This window comes from Vombatus ursinus, unplaced genomic scaffold (genome assembly GCF_900497805.2).
Source record: "Vombatus ursinus unplaced genomic scaffold, bare-nosed wombat genome assembly UNPS02014838.1, whole genome shotgun sequence".
NCBI lineage: Eukaryota > Metazoa > Chordata > Mammalia > Diprotodontia > Vombatidae > Vombatus > Vombatus ursinus.
In genome coordinates, this window is record NW_020954616.1 from 810,956 (window position 1) to 831,528 (window position 20,573).

At 41.0% G+C, this 20,573-nt stretch overlaps 1 protein-coding gene across 1 annotated transcript in view; it reads right to left on the reverse strand.

The window, feature by feature from the left end:
• Positions 1–15,294: 15,294 nt before the first annotated feature.
• LOC114026363 (sodium/potassium-transporting ATPase subunit alpha-2-like) overlaps positions 15,295–20,573 on the reverse strand; it is a 68,329-nt gene continuing 63,050 nt past the window's right edge. The window contains exons 22-23 of the mRNA XM_027840042.1: positions 15,647–15,738; positions 15,295–15,323 (exon numbers count right to left, since the gene is read on the reverse strand). Of these exons, the coding sequence (XP_027695843.1) occupies positions 15,295–15,323; positions 15,647–15,738 (121 nt within the window). The remainder of the gene's footprint in view (positions 15,324–15,646; positions 15,739–20,573) is intronic.

Sequence of the window (20,573 nt, forward strand, 5' to 3'; positions counted from 1 at the left end):
ACTTGCCCAGGGTCACCCAGCTAGGAAGTGTCTGAGGCTAGATTTGAACTCAGATCTTCCTGACTCCAGGCTCAGCACATTCTATCCTCTGTGCCACCTAGCTGTCCCTCTCTACAGACTCTGGTTGGGATGGGGATGAGTATACAAGAGCAAAACTGACCAAATGGGGTGTGTCCATAGGAGGGTAGTTGGGATGGTAAGGGCCATTCAAAATGGAATTAATTGAAGGAACTGTGAAAGTTTAACCTGGAGAACAGAAGGCTTAAGATATGGTAGCTGATATCTTTTTTTTTTTTTTTAAACTGGGTCTTTCTATCTCACCCAGGCTAAAAGTACAGCAGTCACTGATGGACTTGATTCCACTCCTGATGGACATGGACATTTTGACTCCCTCCACTTCAGACCTGGGCGTGTTTGCCCCTCCTCAGCCAGCTGGGTGACTCCTTTACTGCTGGGGGCTCCTCATATCGGTGCCAGACTTAGGTCAGACACCTCTTTGACCCTAGCCCTGTTACAACTCAGAATTCCTGAGCTGAGGTGATCCACCAGCTTCAACCTCCCCCAGCGGTAAGGATTATAGGAGTGCTCCCCTGAGCTTGGCCTTTGGTAGCTGGTCCATGGAAAGACTTAAAGGACCTATGTCCACATCTCATCTCTGCTGCTTAAGGTGTTGAACCTCCTTGATCTTGAGCTTCTTTATTTGAAAAAATGGCAGCCAGGCTGGGAGGGGAGGGTTGGATTAGGCATCCTCTGAGGTCCTCTCTAACTCTAGGTCTCTGATTCTATATGGAATCTGTCTTCAGATACCTGAACAGTGATCACATAGAAGAGGGATAGGATTATTCAGCTGAGCTTCAGATGGGAGGACCAGCCTTTATAGATTGCAGTTGGAGGAAGGCAGATTTCAGTTCAACCTCATGAAGGACTCCTTAGAATTATCAGAGCTGCCCAAAAGTGGAATGAACTGCTCCAGGGGGCAGATGTTTCCTTCTCTCTGAAGGCTTTCATATTCAGTCTGGGTTCACTTGTTAAGCAGGGATACTGTATACTGAATGGCATACTAGTGGACAGAGCGATGGGCCTAGAGTCAGGAAGACCTGAGTTCAAATCCAGCCTCAGACACTTCCTGGCTGTGTGACCCTGGTCAAGCCACTTAACTGCTGCCTGCCTCAGTTCCCTCATCTGTAAAATGGGCATAATAATAGCACCTATCTCAGGGCTGTTGTGAAGATCAAATGAAACAATGTGTGTAAAGTGCTCATGTAAAGAGCTATATAGGTACTAAATATTTTATTATTATTATTATTCGTGGCTTGGTTGAGGGTTGGATCAATCCTTTAACTCTTTTTTTTTTGAGGCAATTGGGGTTAAATGACTTGCCCAGGGTCACACAGCTAGTGTCAAGTATCTGGTCTGAGGCTGGATTTGAACTCATGTCCTCTTGACTCCAGGGCCAGTGCTCTATCCAATGCACCACCTAGCTGCCCCCTTTAATTCTTTACGAGTTTAATTCTTCCTCTCTTGGATCTTTCAGGAATCCATTAGCATAGAATTAATACAGAGACCCCTGCCTTTCCCCCCTCCTCCTGCTGTGGATTTAAAACAGAGAACTTGAGCTGAAGCCCAGGGAAGAGAGGGAATCAGCCTAAGGATGCTCAAGAGACCATAAGCAGAAAGACTGGATGGTGTTTCCCTTGGCTTCCTGCATGAAGGCCCCTTTTTGTCTGCCCCCAAGTAATGGGACACTTGGGACTATCAGGAGCACTTACTACAAACCTCGCCCCATCCTAAGTGGGTTCTCCATGAGGGTGGAGAACCAGGCTGGGCAAGCAGAAGGACTAAAGATTGACCAAAGCCAGTTATGCCTCTGCCAAGCACTAGGTTTGAAGGGATCAACTAGGAGTCTGGCTCCTGGTCCTGGCATTTGGGCATGGCTGCATGCTATGGGTCTGTTAGTTTTCAACCTGGCAGAAAAACTCCTGATGTCCCACCTATGCGGTGGCAGGGAAGGGTATGTCCTAGATGAGAGAACCTAGCTGAACAAATGTCATGTCATTCCCTCCCAGTATCAAGATCTGGAGGCTGTTAGAGACAGATAATAAGATTCTTGAAGGTAGGGGAACTGCGAAGTAGGATGCTTAGTTCTTTCTCATGGTCCAGGAGAGGTTGGAGACTTCCCTCTTCTGCCAGGAAGGGCATAGGAAAACTGAAATGAGGAAGTGAAGAAAATGGTGGGAATAAGCCAGTATGCCTATGGAGGTACCCTGGGGAACTAGGCCTCCTTCAGAGGACTTATTTTCTCATTTCTACCTTTGGTGTCACATTGAACTGAGAGTTTCGGCTTGTACACCAATTTACAGTATTTGTTGTTCAGTGGTTCAATTGTGTTCGATTCTTGGACCATACTATCCCTGTTTGTTTGGCAAAGATAATGGAGTGGTTTGCCATTTCTTTCTCCAGTGAATTAAGGCAAACAGAGGTTAAGTGACTTGCCCAGGGTCACACAGCTGGTAAGTGTTTGAGGCCAGATTTGAACTCAGGTCTTCCTGACTCCAGATGCAGCACTCTATCCACTGAGCCATCTAGCTGCCAACTCACAATATTACCTTGGGTAATTCATTTAATAGGATCATAGGCTCATAGATCCAGAGCCGGAAGTAACCATCTAATCCAATCCCTTTTTACAAATAAGGACACTGAGGCCTTGTGACTAGCCCAAGGTGTAAGTAGTGAGATTTGAGCTCATGTCTTCTGACTTTAGAGTAGGTGCTTATTCCACTAAATGCTTGTTGCATGACTGACTGATTGTGCCTCACTGCCTCCTGAGAGACAGTGTCTCGGGGAACCCTGGTTCCCCGGGGAACCTGTGATATTTGGGAGTTGGGCTAAGTGATTTCCAAAGTCCCTTCCAGCTCTCAGATTTTGAGTCTGTGAAACAATGGTGTTAGTCTCACAATGTCCAGGATTCAAAACCCTGGATCCAGGGAAGCTGGAGACTTTCAAGAACCTTTTGTGAGCCCCTGGCCAAGTTTGATGGGACACTCTAACATTGGCACAGGGAGAGAGAAGGCCAGATGTCATGGAGGAGCTAACTGGGGTGGGTGGGTTGGGAAATAAGTGCTGGAATTACAGGTGCTTGTAGGAGTTGAGCTTCTTATTCAGGAAGGGAAACATCTTCCCATGGGGGGAGAGAGAAAAGAGTGAGGAAATTACTTCTGAGAAAGTCCCTTATCAACAGTGCTGCCCCTAGTGGGTGGGGAAATCCCTAACATGGATGTAGGGACATCAGCCATGTCCCAACATTAATTTGACCTTCGTGAATCTTCTGACAGTGTGAACATATAATTCAATAGATGGTGGTTTGGATTGTCCTGGGGCAGGGCTTAGGTGACTTGCAATCATAATAACAACATGATTTACAAACCAAAGAAGAAAATGCAGTCATTAAGAAGTGAAATGAAACTAGGCTCAATGGGTAAAAGGTACAAAGAATCAAATTTTGACTTGATGTTAGGAAAAATTTCCAAAAGATGCAGTGGGCTACCTCCAAGGGTAGTGGGAATCTTCATACAAAAACTGTAAAACCACTTTTTGGGTGCATTGAAAAGACATTCTTGTTCAGGACTAGGGAGCCTCCCTTTCTTCCCCAGGATTCTGTAAATTAAAATTTGCCCTAAGCCTAACATAGCTACTCCATTCCAGAGGTCCCTCCTTCAGCAGCCAGGGCTCTTCTGAATCCTGTGCCCCTTCATACACTTTACTTCCCTCATGCCCACCAATTCAACCTTATCCTGGTCTCCCACCTTTATTCTTCCCTCTCTTTATCTGACACCTCATTCCTCTCACTCAGGCCCCTCTCTTCAGTCCCTTGGACTTGACAGTTCTTGGTCACTGGTATCAAATGACCCTGAGTTGGGACCTCTGTATTTTTAACCTACCAGACACCTGAAGCCCCTGCTATTGAAACCTGAGGAGCCCAGCTTAGGCTATATCCCTGGACTCTCCATGCTGCACACACACACACACAGACCAAACCCTGACCTAGTCTATTGCTCGCCATGAAGCTATGGCTGTGTCAGCAGCCCCAAGATAAGACCCCTGACTAATGCAGCTCATATCTCTGACCAAATCCTGGAATGGAAGTGAGTTTGGAAGAGATTCTCGACATTCCAGTCTCCTAAGATCTATGAAGAGAGAGCCGATGTTATGGAGAGAGAAGACCAATTACTTCTCATCTTTGCTGCCCCTGTATTGGATCACAGGCTTCTCCGTTCCCCAGTTTGTCCCTCATCTGCTACTCTATTTCTCTTACTTAACTTTTTCTTTTCTAGTCATCTCGGGTTTATTTCCATCTCTTTCTGTCTCTCTCGATTCTAAGGTTTACTTAATTATATTCTATAGGATCTCAGTTTTATACTATGTGACTTAAGGAATTTTGTGAAAAAAATGTTGATGCCTTTCCCTTCCTGGCATTCACTGTCCCAGGTTCCTGGGGGTCTAGTGTCAGGGACAGGAGGGCACAGCCTAGGACAAGAGACATTCTAGCCCAACTCCTCTGAGAAGCCATGCAACCACTGCCCCCGTTCTCAATTCTTCCTACTCCATTCTCCCCAGTTCTGCCCCTCAGCAACGAAAAAGATGTTACATTTTGAAGAGAGAGATGTAGCCTAGTCTTCTGCCTTGTGGTATACTTTCACAAATGTGGGGGTAGGGCATAGTATCTTTTTAAAGAATGTTTCGCAGTTTGTTTTCTGGTTGGTTTGGATTGCGATTCTCGTGTAATTCCCTTTATAAGGGAATAAAACATTTTTTGAAAAGTATTAAATGGTCCTAGGTACATCTGATCACTAAGAGGGAATGAATTAGCCCCAAAATAATTGCAGTTTTGCCAAAATTACATTCCCTGATAGTCTCTAATACTTCACCGTGGCCTTGACTTCACATAGGGCAGGCAAACCAGCCCAGCCAAAGCAGCAAAGCACCTTGAGGGGGACAGGAAGCAGCGTGTGCCGGAGAAGTCAAACCATCACTATCACCTTGGCCACTGATTGCGCTCAGATCCTGATGGAGACAGGCCAGGATCCTATGCTCAAGTGCCCTGGGAGTAACAGTGCCCCACAATCTACCAGACCTGCTTGTAGCCCAGCTCCACAGCCATTATTGAGAGGTACAATCGTTCTGGAGAGGGGGCCCACCTTCCTCATCACCACCAGTAACAATGACCAAAGGCCATCAACAGACCGATAGGTATAGGAGCTCTGGGAGTGACAGCACCCCTCAAACCACAAGTCCTGCTTATTTTAAAAAAATATTTTCATGCATGCAACAAAGTGTGGGGTTGTTTTCTTTTCCATTCTGCCTCCCTCTCTCTCTCTCTCTGCCTCTTTTTCTCCATTCCCCCCTCCCCCAGATTATTAATCCATTCACATGTAATGTATGGTTGTTGGGCTTGGCTTTTTTCTTCATCTATTTCTTTTGCATTGATTTTTATCCCCTTCCTCTTTCAAGTCAGCATTTTGTCCCTGCAATTACTTTTAATTTCACTATTTTGAAGTTAATCTGTTCCCACAGGCTCTTGCCCCCACCATCACCACCCCCTTTTACCTGCCCCATCCCAAATTTCTTGAAGTTACTTAAATTATCAACTTTCTTTTCCTTCCCTTCCCCTCTCCCTTTCTGGCCCTTCCCTTTCTCTGCCCAGCTAGGTGTCTGGTTCAAAATCTTCCCTCTACTCTACCACTTAGTTTGAAATGGCATTCTTTAATGATATTCTTTTCCAAAAAGTTTTCTTTTCCTTTAACCTTCTATGTATTTCCCCTTCTAGTCTATTCTGGACGCTGTTGTTTGTCCTTTGTTTTTGAAGATGTTGGGGTCAGGGTACAGTGTGTTCAGCTGAGGTCAGTCAGTCCAATACTAGTTCAGAAGGCTCTACCACAGGCTGGGCACAAATAATCCATTAGAACACTTGGGATGGAGATGTCTCTGGATTTGTGGAGCTCACATTTCCTTTGTGCTACTGCAATTCTGCTTTGCTCACAGACCACAGCGCCTTCTTTGATACTGGCATGCTGTGCTGGGTGGTGCTGTGCCAGCGTCCCCCATGCCTCACAATTGATACTGAAGTTCTACAGAGAGACCTTGAGAGTGTCCTTGTATCCCTTCTTCTGACCTCTGTGTGAATGCTTGCTTTGTGCTGGTTCTCTGTAAAATAATCTTTTAGATAAGAGTGCATTTGGCATTTGGGCTATGTGGCCAGCCCATACGGGTTGCTCTCTCTGCAGTAGAGTTTGAATGCTTGGCAGTTCAGCTTGATGGAGGGAGGACCTTAGTGTCTGGTACCTTATCTTTTTTTAAATTTTTTTTTTTTTTTATTTTTAGGCAATTGGGATTAAGTGACTTGCCCAGGGTCACACAGCTAGTAAGTGTTAAGTGTTTGGTCTGAAGTCAGATTTGAACTCAGGTCCTCCTGACTCCACTACACCACCTAGCTGCCCCTCTGGTACCTTATCTTGCCAAGGCCTTTGATACCATCAACTGTGAGGTCTTGTGGAAGATCATGGCAAAATATGGTTGCCTGGAAAAGATCATCAGTATTGTAGCACGGTTTCATGACAGCATGCTCACACCAATTGTGGATGAAAGACAATGCTCTCCTGTTTTCCCAGTCACCGATGTAGTCATGGAGGGCTATGTGCTTGTTCCTATGCTTTTTAGCATGATGTTTTCCAAGATGTTGTCAGATGCCTTCAAGATCCTAATCTCTAGCTCACAGTATATGTAACGTTTGGTTTTCTTTTTAACTTTGTCCCTCATCAGAGTGGATCTTGTGGAATACTGAATTTGACATCTCTATTTCATTCCTATGTTATTGCATTTGTAAATCTTACTACCTTGTTCTGGGCTGGGTTTGATTCAGGCAACTCTGGTGGTTTAGGCTTGGTATTAGAAATGAGGCACTTGTAGTTCATTCAATAGTTAATACAAAAAGAGTTAGTCATAATGGGAGAAGGATTTTCAACAAGAATAGGCACTGGACACACCTCAAGTTGATTCAGCTGAGTGACGCTCTTTTGCCTCAGTTGCCCATTGTGATCTACCTGCCAAGCATCAGAGAGACAACTTGCTGCTCCTTTGTGGCTATTTTGGACCTAGATAATGAGGAAGTGATGTCAAAAGTTGTTGAGGATAGTTTTAATACTTTGTGAGGAAAAACTAACCTAACTTACACAGGAGAGCAGGGGTGATTAGATTATCGTTCCTATCACACACCTAACCCTTTTCTCTGTTGTCCCTCTTAAAAATGTCAGTTCATGAAGGAAACATTAAGTAGAAGCAGTGTGTGATGGGAGTCACTTTGTGTCTCAAGTCTTGAAGTCCTTTCCTTTATCTTCATCATAATCACTCATCAGTTCTAAAGCTAGGTTATCCTATCTGTGTTTCTATGTAATTCCTACTATCCTGGGAGCTGACTGCCCTTGAAGACAGTTCTCCTGGGGTGGGGTCTTGGGAGGTCTTTGGGAAGTATAACCCTTTACTGATAGTGCAGATGTCCTCTAGATAAAATCCATTATAAGGTCCCTGTCTTATCACAGATAGACATCTTCCCCTGCTGTGAGAACATTCTTTGTGGCAACCTTTCCTTTTCCCTCCAAGAGTGAAATTTCCCTTTACTTCCCCCATTCTAGTCTCTCTCCTGTATTACTTTTGTCCTATTCTCCCACAGGCCTCCCTCTTGAGAAACTAAACAAATTACTATCTCTTTTCTGTTCACCTATGGATGGGTGGATCAGCTATCTCTACATTTCCTCTCTCTTTCTTCCCCAGTCTTCATTTAACTTTCTACTCTGTTATCTGTTCCAAAAAACATAATTGTTTCACTTACAGTAGATGACAGTATTTGGTTCATTGAATATTAATTAAGTTTCTCCTCCTTTCCTTCTATTCTTTAAGTTTCCCCTAAATCTGTAGCTCCTTAGGTCATTTTTGTCCTTTGATGAGTCCTTTCTGATCTTTTTTTTTTTGGCCCTCTGTTCAATTTCTTTTTTTCTTTAAACAATAGCCTATAAACATGAGACAATTGGTTTCATTATTTTTTTCTTGATAATTTGTATTTACTTTTCTTGTATTTCTTTTGCTTGAAATGTTTGCTAGTAGAAAATTCTACTTGCCTCTGTTTTATTTTGTGGAAATGACTCAAATGCCTTTCTTCTCTTGAAGGTGCAATTTTTCCATTCATGATTAGGCTTTCTAGTATGTTTTATTTTGGGTTATAGTTTGAATACCTCTGTGTTTTGGAATATATTATCCCATTATCCTTGCTGATTTCTTGTGATAGCAGATGAATCCTGGGATATACAAATTAGTGTTCCTTCATAGCTGAAAGTCCTTGTCCTGACTGCTTGAAAAATTTGTTGTTACTAAAACTGTGAAATTTAACCATGTGTGGCTTGGAATTTTAAAATGAAATTTTTCTCTGGTGGTTATGTATGGATTCAATCAATTAGCACTTTGGTATATGTATATTTATGTTTTGGATATGTTTCTTTGTATTATTTCCTGTCATCTAGTATTCAACATTTTTCTTTTCCAGTATAACTATCATGTTGTTCTTGTAGAGCTATGCTCCTTAATTTATCTCTATGCATTGTATTTTCAAGGTCATTCACTTTGACTTGTATGGAATTCATATATTCTTTTAAGGGAGTTGCTTTTTGTTTCTTTTCTTCCAGATTTTCTTCTACTCTACATTTATGTGTTCCAAATCTGTCATTCTTTCTTCCAGAGTCTCTACTTGTTTGGAAAGATTCCTTATTGTGTCTCTAAGTTCTGGACTCTGTTATTTGTCTTTTTAAATTCTGTGTTGAGTGCTCTGATTTCTGACCCAATTTTGCTCCTACTATCTTCTAATAAAATTTACACTTATCTTTTGAACCATTCCGGAGTTTCTTGCTGTTGTCCTATCATCTCTGGTGTATTTTTCTCTTGCAGTCAAATGCAGGATAGTTCATACTCTCCCCTTGAAGAGGTAAATTAATGAGTTCATAGAATCATAGATTTGATTAAGGAGGGAACCTGCAAGGTCAACTAGTCCTACTGTCATATTACAAATGATAAAATCGAACCCCTGAGAGATCAAGTGATTAACTCAAGTCATATGGCTAGTAAGCGGTCAAGCCAAATTTTGAACCCAGGTTCTCTAATTCTGAAGATAGAACCCTGTCTGCTACTCTTTGGTACAGTTAGTTTAATCACATGTCGAAAACCAACATGAAATATCATTCTGATAGATACTCAGTCACTTCTTATTGTACAGATAATGATTATGAGAAAGTATGGGAGAACACCCCCCACTATTAACAAATTCCAGTTCCCATATCAATATTTACTGCGTAGGATGGTCCCACTACTTTCTGTCTGAAATAATATGTGACTGTGATTCGTGGAACACTGCAGTGTACAAAGACTCAAAATAGCAAGTAACCTAAAAAACAATGTAAGGTATCAATAGACTACAGTATTTTACCAATTATCTAAATACAAAGAGAAATGTAAAGGACATCATCTAACTGATGTATGACCAGAAAAAGGTCAGGTAGTGAGAATGAAGGATAGCAAATGGACAGCCTGCATTCTTCACTGATATGTAATAACATCACTGGTATGTAATATCAGTGTATGTGATATGATATATAATATGATATGTAATAATAAAATATCTAGAGGAAGGCCCCAGTATATTGGGTAGACCCTTAGTATTTGTGGGAGGACATGGACAAGATGAGAAGGCATGGATGAGTTGTGATATTTACAATGGAATAAGTACCTATATTGATTAAGATTAGAATTTTGTCGAAGTGTTTATGGACATTACTCTAGGAGAGGTCTATTTAACCATGTAACAGTTTTATTATACCCAGGAAATCATGCCAAACTAATCGTAATTCTTATAACTTGGTGAAGAATCCTACCAATGTTGGACTGGGCCATGGGAAGATAAAAAGAATAGCTTTGGTCATGTAGGTCATAGGAAAAGAATCAGAAGGTGAAGAGATGGAAGGAAGACTTTAAGACTTCATCCTCTCATTTTATAGCTGAGGAAACTGAGGCCCAGAGAGGATAAGTGACTGCTCAAGGTCACAGGCATAAGTGGCAGAGCTGAGGTTCAAATCAAGATTGGTCCTTAGATTCCCAATTTAACATTTTCCCCATCGCACCATGTAGGGAAACACCCAGATATGTGGGGAACTTAGGAGAGATGGGAGGAGAAAGATTAAATTTGAAGAAAAAAAAGGCTTTAAGCTATTCAGTAACATTTTCTCCTTCTCTTAAGAGGAGTTGCTATTCTAAGCAGAACCCAAAGACCTAAATCATGACAGTTTAGTCAAGACAAAAACTCATCCTTATAATGAGGGGTGGGCAAGCTAGTGCACCCTGCGGGAACATTCCTGTTGGCTCTTCTTGCTCCTTGTAAATCTATGGGTATGATGTACTGGGGTAAAGGAACCCTGGCTGGTCTTGGGCAAGCTACACAACCTTAAGATTTGTAGTCCTATATATATGGAGGGGACAAAGACCCATACAACATCACAAATCTATTTAGAGAATCAAATGGGAAAATGTAAATAAAAATTTTTTGTAAATCTTAACTGCTAGAGAAATGTCAATGATCATTATTCTTCTCCCTGACAATTGGAGAAATCCCCATAACACCATAAATTTAGAGCTGGCAGCCAGGTGGCACAGTGGATAGAGTGCTGAGTCTGGAGTCAGGAAGACCTGAGTTCAATTTTAGACTCAGACACTTACTGTGTGATCCTAGGCAAATCCTTTAACTTTTGTTTGCCTCAATTTCCTCAACTGTAAAATGGGGATAACAACACCAACTTCCTCACGGGGTTGTTGTGAAGATCAAATGAGGTGAAGCATATAGTAGGTGCTGCATAAATGCTTAGTTCTTTTCCCTTGCTTCCCTTTCCCTGAAAGAGTCTTAAATGATTACCTAGTCCCACCTCTTCGTTTTATGGATGAGGAAACTAAAGCCAAGAGAGGGGAAGTAACGTGCCCAAAGTCACAAGATGTGGAAATAATTTGCTATAAAAAGTAATCTGTGAAAAACTTCCTGTTGCCTTCCTTTATTTTCATCGGGGATACTATCACTACATGCACAATCTGTTATTATAAATGTTCAATAAGATATATACACATATATCTCAGTATCTTAACTCTTTACCTATCATCCATATCTATCTATCTGTCTATCTGTCTATCCATCTACCCATCTATCTATCTATCTATCTATCTCTGTGATCCAATGATAATAGGAGTATTCTTGCCACGCAGGCATATGGGTTAATAGCTGCTAATGTCTTGGTATGATCCATGACTTTTCCTATTCTTTTATAATCTTCTCCCTTGAGATCTCTTGAAAATAGTGCATTACAAACTGTCCATTTCCAGTACACATAATCTTCTGTGTTTATTTGGTTAGGCCTAGTTGCATTTTCCATCTTCATCTTTTAAAGTGACAATTGCCACTTCCTCATATAGTACTTGGTTACCAAGATAGTTGAGTCCAAATGTAGTAGTTCCAATGTGGTAGCTGATAAGAAGAGATCACCGTAGAAATTCTGGTAGATGTTTTATCATGTCTATTGTCCTCCCTGTAGTTTAACACGTAGATACTTTTAGGATGATTTTGCTTATCTCATCCCGACTTTTATAAAGCCTTCTATCTTTCTCAATTGTTTTTCAGTGTCTCGTTTGGTGAGACTATGTGTAATCTTCTGTCATCTCATTCTGGAAAGTTTTGCAAATGAGCTTGAATTCTAAACCTATGTTGTCCTTGGCCAACATCTTTCTGCTGGGTAAACAGGCAAAACATTGCCTTGGAAATATGGTTTCTAGGTCCTTTGCCTCTTTGTTGTAGTGACTTTCATATAAGCTAAACTGTCATAAGAAATGGTGATAGTCTATATCTTTAGTTTTGATCATTCCCCAATTTTCATAGTTGAAACCTTATTCCAACAGATTATATTGCAGTTGCTATAATTGAACAGAATGCCTTATCTTTATCATCTCTTAATTCAGCCTTGATTTTTATTTTTGTTCTAGCTAATCAATAGATGAGTATTTATTTAGTGCCAATTATGTACTAAGCCCTATGCCAAGCATCGGGAGTATAAAGACAAAAAATATGAAGCAATCTCTGCTCTCAATGATCTAGCAAGTAATTGATGTGATTGTACATAGATGATTGTGAGACTGTTGTTTGTTGTTGTTGTTGTTGTTTGTACTTCATTCTCGAAGAGGGCCGTGACCTCAGGAAGGGGACACCATGACTTACAAGTGAATTGGATCTCAGTGAGGAAGGGCTGTGCAGTCACCAGCCTCACCTTCTCCTCTGGAGCCATATGGGTCCAGTGGCCAGATATAGATCAGGACAAGTGGAGATGGCCCCCTGACTGTGAGATAACTACAACATTAGTAATCAGTTTTCTCTCTGCTAGGCTCAAGTCATTGTGTGTGTCTGTGTGTGATCATGTTTGGTGCATGACATAAATAGCACCTTCCAAGTCTCATTTTAAAGAAAGCATTAATCATATACAGGGTGAGGCTTCTGAATAGTCTCCAAGCAAGGCTTCTTAAAATTCTTGATCCTGAAATATATTTTTCAACATAGTTTTCACTGTTCTCTCCTGTGCCTGAAATGCTGATTTTAGAGAATCTTGTTAAGTATAATTTCCCTGCTTACCCGTCCTCAGCAACAGATGATGTCATATAAGCTGTAATTGTTTTCTGATGGTCTGTTTGCTTATGTTTATCTGAGGACTATGAGGTGAGCTCACTAAGTGTTGCATGGATTGGCATTTCTTCCTGCCAGCTCTTCCAAGGGAGGAGGTAGTATGGAATGGCAGAGGGAGGGCTGGCCCAGGGTTCATATCCTGGCTCTGCCATTTCTGGTGTGACTTTGGGCAAGTCTTTGAACCTCTCTGGGACTCAGTTTCCTCATCTGTAAAATGGACCACATACAGGAGGATTTTCGCTTACTCATCCAAGTTCTTTGTCTGCCCAAGAAGAACCTAAAAGTTGACTTCCATTTAGCTACAACTTCTTTGTGTCTTCTGGCTTCATTTGTAGTGAGAGTGTCAATGCGGATATGATTCAGCTTTGAGACTTGCCCTGGGGCAGATGTGCCCGGATTGGAGAGAAAGTAACTCCTCACCTCAACTCTCTAGAGCTAACCAGGCCCCTATGACTTTCTCTCATCCAGTCATCCACAAGTACACCAGGGCCTAGTCGAGATAGGCATTTTCCAGCAGAACCAGGAGAACGTTGTACACAGTAACAGCCACATTGTGCGATGACTAATATTGATAGACTTAGCCTTTCTCAGCAATGCAAGGATCTAAGACATCTCCAAAGGCCTCATGATGGAAAATGCTATCCACATCCAAAGAAAGAACTATGGAGTTTGAATGCAGATCGAAGCATACTATTCGCTTTTTTTCCCCCTTCTGTTGTGTTTTGTTTCCTCTTTCTGGTGGTTCCTCTTACTGGTTCTAATTCTTACAACATCGCTGATGTGAAAATTGTTTAATAGGAATGTAGATGTATAGCCTATATCAGATTGCACACCGTCTTGGGGAGGGGGGTGGAGAGGGAGGGGGAGAAAAATTTAAAACTCAAAAGCTTATGGATGTGATTATTAGTAAATCAAAATAAACAAATATTAAAAAAGATAGGCATTTTCTATATACCTCTATCTACCCAGAATATACATTACCCCCTCCCACTGAGGAAATAATAATTAACTCAACTTTACTACTATTATGGAGAGCATGACAATCTATCATCCTACGGATTCATTCATAATCTCTGAGAATGATTAGAGCAACCTGGGGTCAGGAAATTTTTTTTAATTTGATAACTATATTTCAATATAATTTGTTTCATTTCTGATCTTATGTATTTTATTTTATGCACTTAAAAACATCATTCTGAGAAGAGGTACGTAGGCCTCACCAGACTGCCAAAGGAATCCATTACATGAAGAAGGTTAAGGACCCTTGGCCTAGACCAAAGCTCCTTTCCTGGTCATCTCTCTGTGATATGTGTTTTATTCTCCAGTAGAATGTATAAGTGGAAGGGGGCAATAAAGGCTCAGGGACCATTTTGTATTTTCATCTGTTTCATGGGTTGCTCTGGTCAAAAATTTAATCTCCTACTCTTAACACTCCTTCTGGTGATGAGCTAAACAAAGTGGGCCCAGGGGATCCTCTCTGTACTTAGCCAGGTTGGCCCTTGGACAGCTGATAAGAGTCTTGCCTGGAACCATACTTGGGAGTCTCAGTGGAACCTGCCAGAGGCAATGTTCTTCTGGTTAAGCCTTTGAAAATTCTTGCCACTTGTATGCCAAAATAAGGTCTGGAGAAGGACCTTCGTTGATTATAGTAGCTTAAATTTTCATGGTTCTTTAGTGTTTGCAAGGCACTTTTATATACCTTCTCTAATTTGATCCTCACAACAGTCCTATGACGTAGATATAATGCAAATATCATATCTCCATTTACAGATGAAGAAACTGAAGCTGAGAGATCAATTACTTATCCATAGTCAGGCAGCCATTAAATGCTAGGCCTAGGACTGGAACCTAGGTCTTCTGACTTCCAAGGATAGTATTCTTTTCATAGAGTGAAAAGATGCTTTTCTATGAATTCTCTACTCATACAGTTCTTTCCTATGCTCTTCTCAGAGTTCACATGGAGTCCTAGGGGCTTGACCCTTGAGATGATGGGATTAGGCCACACCTTCTATATGTCAGTTTACCTTTTGGTCCCTGAAAGTTTCTCCTGGATTAAGCACTAGATCTCTCATAAGTGGCCATCCCCAATTACCTACCCCCTACCCTCAACAGAAGATACAGACCTGGTATGGTTGCAATATGTTAAAATTTTTTATTATCTAGACTGGCTATTCACAGTTATGTCTAACAGGGCAACAGTTTCCTATAATCTCTATCAGCCCAAACTTGGTCAGTTGCACTCCTCTCTCACCCTGCCTAAATTATTCTTTTAATATTAATATTTTAATCCCCTTCCCTTCTTACCCTTACCCCTTCTTACCCTCCCCATATAAGGATATCCTACTTTCCCTCCCCAATCCTAACAATTCCGTGGTTTTAACTAGACACTAGCCTCTGCCTCGCCAATGCTCATGAGCCAGAAACCCATTCTCCATCTCCTCCACTTCCAAGATGCTCTTTCTGTCCAGCGCATGGCGTCTCCTCTGCTGAGCTCAGTAGTATGTCTCCCTCTCCACCCAGCCTATTAAAGAGAGGAAGCCAGGGTTAACTAGGGTTAGCAATGCCTGGTGAGAGTGACTCTTCTGGGCAGCTTGGGTCAGCAGGGAGTGCCTGGAAAAGCAGGGATGGGAGAGCAAGATGGAGGCAAGGAATAGGGTTATAGGCCTAAGGGGCTGGAGCCACAGGACATTGAAGCATGTGTGTGTATGTATTGGTGTGAGTATGTGTGCTATGTCGATTGGCATCTGGTAAGAATATGGTAAGTTGAAGGATCTGAAGCAACGAGACTTGTAATTAGGGAGCTATGAAATAGTGGAGGCAGGTTGGGTCTAGAGGAAGACTTACCACCAGGGTTGTGCCGCAGTATATATCTTCGAATCTCATCATAGATAAAGATAAGTAAAGTGTAGGGGTAAGCACAGAACCACCAGTTTAGTCTATGGGAAACAAGAGTGTCAATAATAAGGTGGGAAATATGTTGATACCCATACACCCTGGTTATCATAAGAATGAGGAAAGCGCAGGGACCGCTGTACCCTTTATAGAACAAGAGAAAAACTCAGAATCTCTTCATATCTCAGAACAATAGCTCAGACCTAGAAAGAACTTCCACATCCTGGGGGTTTAGGGGTGCAGTGCCCCCTTGATATGGAAAATCCATGTAAAATTTTTTGACCCTCCCTTCATACCAGAGAAGTCTGAACTATTGTGGTATTAAAAGATAAAATATGTTGCTATTATACAGGACTATATGTACATTTTGTGCATTTCTGAGTTTCTAAACCTTTTCTGGGTTGTCTGTCGCTTCTGCAAAGCTCCTAAGAAATTTCCATTTAATTGCTTATACCAACCCTCCATATATCGAAACCACAATGGGGAAAGTTGCGATGTGGAAGGAATAATTGTGTACACATGTGTGTGTGCACACACATGTGTGTGTGTGTATGTGTACATGTGTGCACAGAGGGAATCCAGGAAGAGTTAGTCTGGCTGTTACACTGATTTACACTTGTATCTTATGGAAACCAATGTCAAGTTAATCACACCATGCATATATAATATACAGAAAAAGATACAAATACTCCCAGAAGTTTACACACAGAGATATGTACATAGCAACCTACTACTACAAAAAGGCAGCAGGTAGTCATAGACCTTAGACCCATGTAGATGCCTGAAATTAAGCCAAAGAGGGAAAAGGTTAAGAATCAAAGAGAAATAATTTGCTTTGACTTCAATAGGTACAACCACTACTCAATTTTTGATATGATTTGGAATTATACTACATTAATATGACATAATCTATTTTATATTCTATAATTATAGAATATGTATTGTAATTATAAAAACAGTACCAATGAGGAATAGTAACAATCTATGTCTATAATTTCCCTAAAACCCTACTCCCAAGCTTCGCCATGGCATGCCAGGAAAGTGACCTTGGGACCACAAAGGCTGCATCAAGGGAGCACGGCCTCTGGACAGTTCTGCCATGCAGGGAAGGTTGCAAGTATGGTCACAGAACCTCAGAACTTGACAGTTTCAAGTGATTTCAGTGGCTGTCGAGCCCCAACCAGGCTTGGGTACCTAAGGCTCTGTTGTATGCTCTTCTCCTCTCTTTCCAATCTTTGTCTCCCCTGGTGACCTGTCTAGCTCCCATGGGTCTCATGATCATCCCAAATCTAGACAGCCAGCCTTAATCTCTCTCCTCAGCTCACTGTACATCTCCAACGGAGTATTTCAAACTACATATCATGTAGGAATCTCAAATTTATTGAAGATACTATCTTTCCTCCCAAAACCTCCCCATTTTCTGACCTTCCTTATATCTGGAAAGGACACTGCCATCCATCTATTTAACCAGGTTGGCAACTTCAGTGCTAGTTTTGTCTATTTCTAAACAACCTTTGTCTATAAGTTGGCTGACATTAACCTAAGAGTAACTAGATGTTACTCTAGACTTCTCATTCTCATTCACCCTATGTATGCAGCCATTCGCAAAGTCATCTTGTTTCTACCTTTATAACATTTGCAGTATCTATCCTCTTCTCTCTGCTCACGTGGCTACCACCCTAGTTCGGGTTTCCATCACCTCTCTCATGGACTATGGCAAAAGCTTCCTAATTGAACTCCTTGCTTCAAGTCTCTCTTCTTTCCAATTCATTCTCCTTACAGTTGCAAAGTGATTTTTTTGCCAAAGTGACCAACCATCTCACTACTCTAATCGATAAACCCTGAGGACTCCTTACTGCCTCCAGAATTAAATTTAGGCTGCTCCCTTTAGCCTTTAAAGCTTGATCTCAACCTGCCTTTCCAACTTAATTATATATTAGTCTCCTTCCCACACTACAAAATGTAGCCAAGCTGTCCTTCTTGCTTTTCTTTATACATGACACTCTGTCTCCCTTTGCCCTGACTGTCCCTATGCCTATAATGTCACCACACCTTCTCCTCTTCAAATCCCTTATTTACTCCAAAACTTTGCTCAGATTCCACCTTCTGCAGGAAGCTTTTCCTGATCCGTCTCAGATACGGTTGTGCCACCAACCCCCCCCACTCCATTTACATCAAGTTTATTTTCTACATATTTTATGTATGTTTATTTACACGTTTTCTGTCGCAGTGGAATGTAAGCTCCTTGAAGGCAGGGAATTTTTTGTTCATTTTTGTCTTTGCATCCCCAGCACCTATCACAGTGCCTAACCATAGTAAGTATTCAATAAATGCTTATTGTTTGATTTACTGATTGATAAGTAGTCAACCATTCTCTACTTGAAGATTTCCAATGAAGGGAAACTAATCACTTCTCCAGATAGCCCATTCTATTTTTGGACAGCTCTTAATTGTTAGGAAGTTTTTCCTGATATTGAATCTAAATTTTCCTTTTTGCAATTTCCACCCTTTGCTCCTGGTTCTGCCCTTTCAATCAAACAGAATACACTTAATTTTTCTCACACATGACAGCTCTTCAAATACTTGACTATGACTAGCTTGTTCTTCTTATGTATTTTATTCTCTAGGTTATATCTCCTCAGTTCCTTCAACTGACCTGATGGACTCAAGACCCATCATCATCCCAGTTGCCGTGATCAAGGTATTCTCCACATGTCCTTCTTGAAGTTAATGTTAAAAAAGCTTAAAACAAAAAAAAGTTTAAAGAAAACTATACTGTTCAGAACTGAACATAATACTCCAGCTGTGGTCTGCCTAGAGTAGAATATGGTGGAATCACCACTTCTTTATTTGTAAAAACTATGCTTTTGAGTATAACCCAAGGTCACATTAACTCTTTGGCTGCCATATCACACTGCTGACTCACGCATTGTGCTTGAAGTCCACAAAAACACCCTGATTTTTTTTCCTGACAAATTGCTATCTAAACATTTCCCCATCCCACTCTTATCAATCCTGTACTTGTGAAGCTGATTTTTAAAAACTGAAATGTAAGACTGCCTTTATCACTATTGAATTTCATCCTACTAAATTCAGTCAAGATCTTTTTGGGTCCTGACAGTTATCCAGCATGTTATTTAGCTTTCCCAGCTTTGCATCATCTACAAATTTGATGAGCATGTACCTTTATTCAAATCATTGATAAACATGTTAACCAGGACAGGGTCACACCTCCTAACAAGATGCTGTCAACCATTTCATGGCTATTCTGAGTTCAGCCATTCACCCAGTTCTAAACTCACCTAAGTGTATGATTGCATAGTCCACATCTCTCCACTTTCTCTGCGAGAATAACATGACACACTTTGTCAAAAGCTTCACTAAAACCTAGGTAAATTATATCTACAGTATTCCCCTTAGGTACCAGTTTAGTATGTGTCAAAAAAGGAAATAAGGTTAGTCTGGCATGACCTATTTTTGATGAAGCCATGCTGGTTTTTTGTAATATTTCCCTACTTAGATTTCACCAACTGGCTCTTGAATAGTCTATTCTAGAATTTTTCCAGGAATAGAAGTCAGCTCTGTAGCCTGTAGTTTGAAGGCTCTGTCCTATTCCTTTTTTTTTTTTTTTTGAAAATGGAGACATTTGCCCTTCTCTAATCTTGTGGCACCTCTCCTATTTTCCATGATCTTTCAAATATTACTGACAGTAGCTTAGCAATCATATCTGCCAGTTCATTCGGTATCTAAGAATATATAGCTTATCCAGGTCAGTTGAGTTGAATTCATCAAGGGCAACCAGGTACTTTCTTACTAACCTGCTGCTTATATTGGCTACTTAACTCTCTCTTAGTTATTTTGATTTTGTTGTTTCTAGAACAAAGGTCATTCTAGACAGAGAAAATAGGAAAATTAGGAATGAGCAGCGCCTCTTTCCCTGTTATTTGTCATCACTATCCCATCCACCCTAAGCAATGGTCCTATCCCTTCTTTGCTCTTTTTTTTCTCCCAATATCGTAAAAAAACAAAAATCCAACCCCTATTGTCCTTAGCTTCTGTCACCAACCTCAGTTCACTCTCAGCTTTAACTCTCCTAATATAATTTTTACAGGTCTTTGCCATATTCATCTTGTCTGTAGTCCTTGCTTCCATCTTTAAGAAAATTCTTTTCAAAATCTTAAGTTGGTTGGTAAGTTCCCTGTGCATTTACATCTTCAGACAGCTGCTGTTCCCCCCCCACCCCTAATTGGAAATGTTTCCCTTTATGTCTTCAGAATTTAATTCTTGAGCATTTTCTATTCCTTCTGGGTTGACTTCACCAGCAGACTTTAAATCTGTGGGATTCTCCTTACCTTTCCTCTAGATCTTTGAAATCTGCTTTCCTCAAATCTAGGGGACATGGTAGACTAAGGCCAGGTGCCTTCTCCTCTCTCAAACTCTAGGAGTAGTCACTTCCCCCATAGTTCTAATCTTTCCTCCCCAGAAATCAGTTTTTCCCTATTAGTGAGAATTAGCTCCAGAATAAAACACCCCCTTGTTGATTTCTCCACCTTTTGAAGGATGAAATTATCATTAAGGCAAGTTGAGAATTTGTTAGCTCTTCTGTTAGAGGGAGTTCCAGCAGATGTCTGGTTAATTTGAAGTCTGCCATCAATATTACATAATGCCTCTGTGCCAGTCTTGTGATGTTTCCAAAACTGCTCCTTTCTGAAGTACATGCCAATGACAAAATCATTTCTATTTCTTTCTCCACTGATCTTTACTCAAATGCTCTGCATTATGCTTCTCCTTTCTGGTTCCTAGATTTCCTCATGTGAGTATAACTTTTGAATATCTACTACTTTTTTTTAACCTATTCTGTTTCTTTAGAATAAGATAT